The following is a 7500-nucleotide window of genomic DNA, read 5'->3' on the forward strand; positions in this document are numbered from 1 at the left end:
CCAGGAACTAAAGCAATTTACTTTCATTACTGATGCAGAGGTTGTACAGCTTGTGGAAGAGCTGCCAAACTATCTGGCCACTGCTGATGGTGCAGCCATTGAAACAGAAGAAGACAAAGTACAGTGGTGGGCTACACATGCCGCTGCTCTCCCAAATTGGTCTGCTGCAGTCAAAAAGATCTTGTTGGTGCAGCCTAGTTCAGCATCGGCTGAGCGAGTGTTTAGCCTGCTACAAAATGCATTTAGCAAGCAGCAAGAGGCAGCATTAGAGGAAACAGTGGAAACATCGGTCATGTTACGTTACAATGACAATAAGCGCACATGAAATCATGAATTATGTAGAGGGGTAGCTGGTGGTGCAAAACCTTCAGGGACAGTGTAAATATTGTAAATATTGAAAAAACATGGCTTTATACCACAAACACTCGTTTATGTCAGAGAAACTTTATATCCTTAATAAGCATATTAGCAAAGTTTGTTTTGTTCGAATACAATCACGTGGTTGGGTTGAGAGAGACTCAGTCTTACCATATTGATCAGGGCTCGAAATTGCGACTCACTGGTCGCCAATGCGACTAAAAATTGAGCGCTGGCGACTAAATTTTTAGAAGTGGTCGCCAACTGACGCCTCTTGTTTTGTCCGATAAGTAAAGAACATCACGACACAACTTTTGTTTTATATCTTTATATTACAAAATCAATCGGAAATGGTAGCTAGTATATAACTCACCTTTCCGTTCCCTGTAAAATAATGTCTGAATGACCTGAATATTACAAGGTAATCGAAAAAATTGATACTCCGTTCTCGGCACGCCATATTGCTTCAGCGGCTTCTTCTGAAACTGGGATTGCAAGCGCACTTCAACACAACGTACTTTACAATTTGAGTTGTAAATCAATCTCTTACACCAAAAAATTGAAAGCAACTTTTGAGAAACTTTTGGATTTTGGGGCAACTTTTGAGCAACTTTTAGAATTTTGGAGCAACTTTTGAGCAACTTTTTTGGAAAATTGGAGCAACTTTTTGAGAAAATTGGAGCAACTTAGGGACAGCCCTAAATAGGTACTTACCATTGCACAATATGGAGAGGTAGGAGAGTGAAACTAAGATTAGAGTGATCCGCCACATTGTGTTCAACAACAAAAAGAACGTGCCTGCAAGGAATGGTGATAATTAAATATTTTAATTTTAACAATAATTTTAATCAAAGACAGGAAGTTAAGGTTAAGTTTCTGTTGACACAGTCATATAGTTACTAAAAGAAGGAATGACCTAAAATGATCTAAAATGACCTGTACAACAGGGTCTAAAATGACCCAAAATGACCTAAATGATTAATTACCATCATTTTGCCTTTTTCAGATCATTTTAGGTCATTTTAAATACTGTTGTAGCTCATTTTAGATCCTTTTGGGTTGTTCCTTGTTTTAGTATCAATGACAGTCGTAACATTGACATTTGATTTCATTAGCATACAAATTTGCAAACAGTAATTAACCCATCAATCCCCGGGGGTTCTCCTTTGACAAGTAAAATACTCTGGTGTTAGACAGAGTAAAATAGTAAGTCTGGCCGCTTCAGCCGTTTTGGGTGTCAAAGGGTTAAAATTAAGGCAGCCTGTTTAAAAAAAAAAAAAAAAAAGAGCTTAATAGTTATAGCTTGTTCATTTAACCCCTGATGTTTTACGCCTTTTGTCCTCAATCAAAAAAGCAGATCACTGTGAGATTTGGCCATCAAAGACCATCAAAGAATGAGAAATTATCGAGAGGTGTATAAATAATGTAAGCAATAACGAGCCCACAGATCTTTTGTAAAATTTCACATTTTTAGAACAATATAGTGCTTAAAATAAATATGATATGTCCACAATGTTTTGCTCAAACTTTCAACCCTTTCCCAGCTTCTACGAGTGATACTCATAGACTTAACTCTGTCTAACGACACGTGATTGTACTCGTTAATGATTTTAGTGGGGTGCTCTGGTCCATAAGTTTTTATTTTCTTGGGGGTGGTGGGGTGGGGTGGGGTGGGGTGGCAGAGAGGAACATTAATCTATGGGATGTCAATTTCTTGGTGGGAGGATTTTTGTGAAGGTGTGCACTGGGTAGACGCAGCATAAAACATTTCAATTGCGCTTATATAAATAATCAATTCCAGGCATTAGAATGACTGGAATGAAAAAGTCAGGACCGACCAAGCTGTCAGAGATTCATCCCACTGTACTATACTGTCTGTGTTAAAAGCCCTTGTCGGTGTTCACACAAGTGACCATGACCACCTCTATGACAAGTCTAATTGGACTCTTCCTTTGCGTTTGAGCCCATGTAAGAAACCAGTGTAAAACTAGTGTGTTCAACACTTTATGAAAAATGCGCAGGTTGTTTACCGTTTTGATTTCAATGCGGTAGCCTCGCAGCTCCTACAAGGTCTCACCTGATTGGAGACCACCCTTGAGGTTTAACAAAAGAACAAATAACAGAAACAATGGCCCTTTTGTTTTAGGCCTAGGGTCCATTGTTTCTGTTATTTGTTCTTTTGTTAAACCTCAAGGGTGGTCTCCAATCAGGTGAGACCTTGTAAGAGCTGCGAGGTGACCCTTTCAATGTAAGCAGCTGTTCAAAGATCCAGACTAACCGGCCTTCTATAACAAATCTTGACGATTCATATTCAAAACCTCCTTGACTCCAAACATTGTTGTGAAACCTCTACTATGCGACTTCCTCCGCGTTTATTTATTTATTAATTAATATGCTGTCAGCGTTAATCGCGTGTTAGCGATGCGGCCATATTTTACTTTTTTTTAAATTTTAGACGCATCCGAAAGCTAAGATCGCAGAAAGATCAAAAGCGATATTTATTCATTTTATACACCCAAGTGTGTAATGCGTTATTTGACAAGCAAAAAAGCATTTTATAGCCGGGAAATAAACGCTAACGCAATAAGGACTTGCTAAACCAATTACAATATCGTTCACGCAGAAAACTTGAATTATGCTTGGAATAGTTTCATGAGTAATATCGTCTTTATGAAAAAACTCTAACAACGTTCACGTTTATCAAAATAAAAGTTACATGAGACGTTTTGAGAAATATATTCAAGCATTCAAATTTCTAACAAATTTACTCTACCCCTTAAATAGCGATAGCGGGATGGAAAAGGCCAAGGGCGAATTGAGAGATTTTTTTTATGCAAATCTCGTGGTTTTGCGCTCAAAAAAAAACAAAAAACTATGACGATACAGTTGATATGATATGCCATGTAAAATGAAGATCGATAACTCGTTACATTGCTCCTTTTGTCCATGAATGCCCAAATCGTTCATTTCATATAATACACCAAAAAAAAAAAAAAAGATTTGGAAATGAAATTGATTCAGTCAGAATGAGCTCAAACCATGCACTTTATAGATTCCGTTTATGACATGCAACGGAAATTTCAACAAGTTAACGAAATTACGGCGCGACCACGTTAACTGCACATTACCGATGTACTTCATAATCTACTATTTTAAAAGAAGAAGATGTTTAAAGAAGCGCCTTGATAGCTTAAGCTACTCGACGTGCTTTCTTATTTGAGTGACGCTTGTCGATTTCATTTGCACTAGGTTTAAAGTGAAGTTTCCTCGAAAACATCACTGAAGTGCAGTTTAAACAAGAATCTGATTTTAAAAAAGGTATAAAAAACAAAAATTTGTTTGAATTGTAACCTGAAACCAACCGATAACAGGCCAGGGCGGCAAATTTTTGCGGGAACATCAACTAATTTGCTTCTTTTGGAATCGACATGCATGATACGCACAAGCGGTATTCCAGTTGATGACTCTATGTGAAATTATCAGCTTAACCTTAAAGTGAATAACAACATATGCATTTCAGCTCAAAAAGTGACGGCTTTTTTTGTGCAGTTTTCAGAACTTTAGGTTTAAAATACGGAAGCCTGTAGGGGACATGCGAGATAATCCCGGGTGCAGAAACAAAAAACTGTAAATGTGAGATAAAAAACTAGAAAATGCGAGATAGAAAATGCGAGATAAAAAACTAGAAAATGCGAGATTGAAAATGCGAGATTAAAAAAAAATGCGAGATAGAAAATGCGAGATAAAAAAAAACAACTAGAAAATGAGAGATAGCAAATGCGAGATAAAAAACTAGAAAATGCGAGATATAAAAAAAAAAACACTAGAAAATGTGAGATAGAAAATGCGAGATAAAAACTGGAAAATGCGAGATAAAAAAACTAGAAAATGCGAGATAGAAAATGCGACATAACAACTAGTAAAATGGGAGACAAACAAATTGAAAGGTTTTCTTTAAATTTAGAACCTGGCAATCGAGGAGCGGGGACGGGGAATGCAAAGATATATCATTCAAATCGCTTAACTGTGTTGTTTACAGTGACACCAATTTAAACACTGTCCAATGTACGAAACCGAGTTTAATAAATTTGAAAGATGCCGGTATATTTAAACATGCGTGCTTTGCAAATTGACTTCCATGCGATACCACTCGTTCATACATTTTTATCGCACTGTCTGTTCAAGTTTTCCTTTCATGTCTGATATCTGTCTAATTTATGAATATCTAAGAATTAAGTCGTCATATTTTAATCCCGTAAAGAAAATCAAGAACGCGTTAACCAAGTCAGCCATATATTACTTGTTGACTGTAGGCTGCGAATTGCCAATGTTTACAAAATTCTGTCGCTTATAAAACTCGATCCTTTCAAGATACAGGTTTCAAACATCTATAACTGAAGTCGCTTAATTGTCTAGTTTGTAATGATACCACATTCAAGGTTGTGCCATATACGAAACCGTGTTAAATCTCTTTTTAAGGAGACAGCTATATTTAACATACGTGCTTTCCAAATTCACTTGAATCCGATAACACGGGTTCAAAAATTTTTATCGGACGCTTGATTCAAGTTTCCTTTCATGTTTGGTACTGTTGTAGAGCTCTATCTGCCTACTCGGCAAGATTTCCGCACAGGTCCCTACTTCATTATGCATACACTCCTTTGTTTCAAGAAAACAATAGCGATAACAATAGACGTCCTTTGGGACTGTGGCGCTTTGTTCTTTCTTTTAGAAGTTTTTTTTTCAAGTCTATATGGACTTAAAAAAAGTCGGTCGAACTTCTGTCTGAAATACGGAAAATCGAACAGTTTTTCCTGCAATTTCGGCACTTTTCCTGCAATTTTACCCATTTTTCAGTTTCAGAATAAGCGCAAGAAGTGGAGTTTCAAGCAATCGTTGTAATAGGGTTCAGATTCGCAAACATAACAAACAAACCAAATAAAAGTACTGTCATAAGAAATTTAATGGCTACCTGCTCTTTTTATCGTGAAATTGTTCTTCCTGTCTGCTTAAAAATTCGCCGAGACACTGCAAAGTGTATATTTTCTTCCTTTCCTGTATTTAGGATCACGAACGGTGCATTTAGAGGGATTTTGCGATTTATCGCTCTTCGTAGAGATCGGCAATATGCTCAATGATACTTCCAAGTCAATTGCTTTGGTAGAGATCCATGGATGTTCCCCTACGAGGTATACTTCGTTTCACTCCCCATCATGTCTTTTCAATGCCCTGCTGTGGGCTCGTTTGTCTGGATCGACGAAGTTTAGGCGATGGTTAACTGCGGTGAGATGATGTTAGCCCTTGTCTTGTAGGCAGTTGTAAACTTTCCGGTCACAGGTAGCTAGGGCTAATATTTTTTCAAGGAAAGTTTACGGTCAGAAAATTAATATGTGTTCTGGCGGATTGAAGGCTATCCATTGCAGTTTTTTCTTGAGCATCGCGAAACAGATCCATCTCCCGATGCAGCACTTTGTCTTTGCCAACTGACTGCGTTTTCACACAGGTTTTGGACACGGAAGACGAAAGTAAATTGTTTTCTTTGCACCACTCTATGCACAACTCTGGAAAGGCTATAAAGCAGGGACAATTTCCAAATGATCAAATCTTCCATTGCTGTGACCCTTTTACTTCGGTAGCCATCTTGATTATTACGAAGACACAAGTTTGCTTCAAAAGAAGGGAAATATGAAACGATTTTAATTGCAATGAACTCGTGCATGAAAGTTTCCCATGAAAGATGCACCAATCAGACTTTAAGCGTGGTATACTCTTCCACGCAGTGAACTTATAAGTGTGCCGCACGCACGGGGCATGAAGGAAAAGCAGGTCACGTCACAGTTCACAGCAATACTGGAAAACCTGAGACTATCACAGGGACTAACCTTAAGCCTAAACAGTGCCTTTAGTCGTAATTAGGGTTAAGGTTAGCATTATTAAAGGCATGGGTTGTTTCAAGAGTAGTAAAACAGGGATCTCTTAACGGTAACCTACAAGTGTAAGTTCGATTGTAGGTGCTCGGCGCGGCACGTGTATATAATTACGTATTATTGTTATGTAAATAGTCAGCCAGAATTCAAAACAAATATCATTTTCAAGGTGTGAATTAGCAACTTGACACGTTAGCTCAGTGGTAAAGAACAGGGACAAGTAATCCAGAAGTTTACAGTGGGTCGGAGTTCAAGGCAAGTTGCGAGTGACATATCATGGGATAAAATGGTAGAAAAAGCCGAGCGAGGTCTGGAAATAAAAATAAGACGAAGGGATAGAAAGAGGAAAGCTGAGACAAAAACGAGTAACGGTGTGGGCGATGAAGGGAAAGAAGAGAGAGAGGGAGGGAGAGAAAAAATGGGATCCGTTTTTATTCATCCCGTAAGTACAAATTACCCATGTATATATTCAGTTCTCTTGGGTATACGTATTGTTCTACAAAACAATAGCGCGAATGAATAATTAATATATTCTGCATGCATAATGAAGTAGGGACCTGTACGGAAATCATTCCGCCTACTCTATCACCGTACCAGAAATAAGTCAACATATTTTAATCCCGCAAAGGAAACCGAGAATGCGTTTATTAAAGTCAGAGAGATCGTACTTATCGACTATAGTCTTCCATTTGCCATTCTGTACAAAATCCTGTCGGTTACATAACTCGTTCCTTCCAAGATACAGGTTTCAAAACGTAAGTCATTGTAATCGGTTAACTCTGTAGTCAACAAGTCACGTTCGTCCACAAAATGTATATATACGATTGTCTCTCAACATCCTCCGCCATTTTTGTTTGATGGTAAATCGCGAACGACGCGAATCATTGCGTGGGAATTCGCTCAGCTGTCAACATCGGTAAAAATGAGGACATGTGATTGGCTATCAGTTAACCCTCGTGGGAATACCGGATCTCGCAGGAAGTCTAAAAATAACTTAAGAGGGATTACGATGGCCGAATAGTACTGATTTAGAAACGCTTACGTACAAACCTAAATATAAACAAACTACGAACTCTCGCGAAGCTTCTAGACAGTAACGCTTGTCACGCAATACTATTTTTCGTAACACAGGGAATCCTCTAAGAAGGATTGAAGCGAGAAAGCGTTGGAGAAATAAGAAGGCCACAGCCAGTAAAGTTAAGAATGCCGTAAAATG

General features: G+C 38.1%; 2 protein-coding genes and 1 pseudogene across 2 annotated transcripts in view; 2 read left to right on the plus strand and 1 right to left on the minus strand.

Annotated features, from left to right (window-relative positions):
• Nucleotides 1-799, plus strand: part of LOC138011736 (uncharacterized) — a 2092-nt gene extending 1293 nt beyond the window's left edge. The window contains exon 1 of the mRNA XM_068858885.1: nt 1-799. This exon is cut by the window's left edge and continues 1293 nt beyond it. Coding sequence (XP_068714986.1) covers nt 1-325 — 325 coding nt within the window. The 3' untranslated portion in view covers nt 326-799.
• Nucleotides 1-7500, minus strand: part of LOC138011739 (fibronectin type III domain-containing protein-like) — a 26933-nt gene that overhangs the window by 5845 nt on the left and 13588 nt on the right. Inside the window, exon 2 of the mRNA XM_068858887.1 lies at nt 1072-1155. Within this exon, the coding sequence (XP_068714988.1) occupies nt 1072-1129 (58 nt within the window). The 5' untranslated portion in view covers nt 1130-1155. The remainder of the gene's footprint in view (nt 1-1071; nt 1156-7500) is intronic.
• The window catches only part of LOC138010065 (serine/threonine-protein kinase D-like), a 129785-nt pseudogene continuing 127812 nt past the window's right edge, over nt 5528-7500 (plus strand).

The sequence above is a fragment of the Montipora foliosa genome, chromosome 7 (assembly GCF_036669935.1).
Source record: "Montipora foliosa isolate CH-2021 chromosome 7, ASM3666993v2, whole genome shotgun sequence".
NCBI classification, from domain to species: Eukaryota; Metazoa; Cnidaria; class Anthozoa; order Scleractinia; family Acroporidae; genus Montipora; species Montipora foliosa.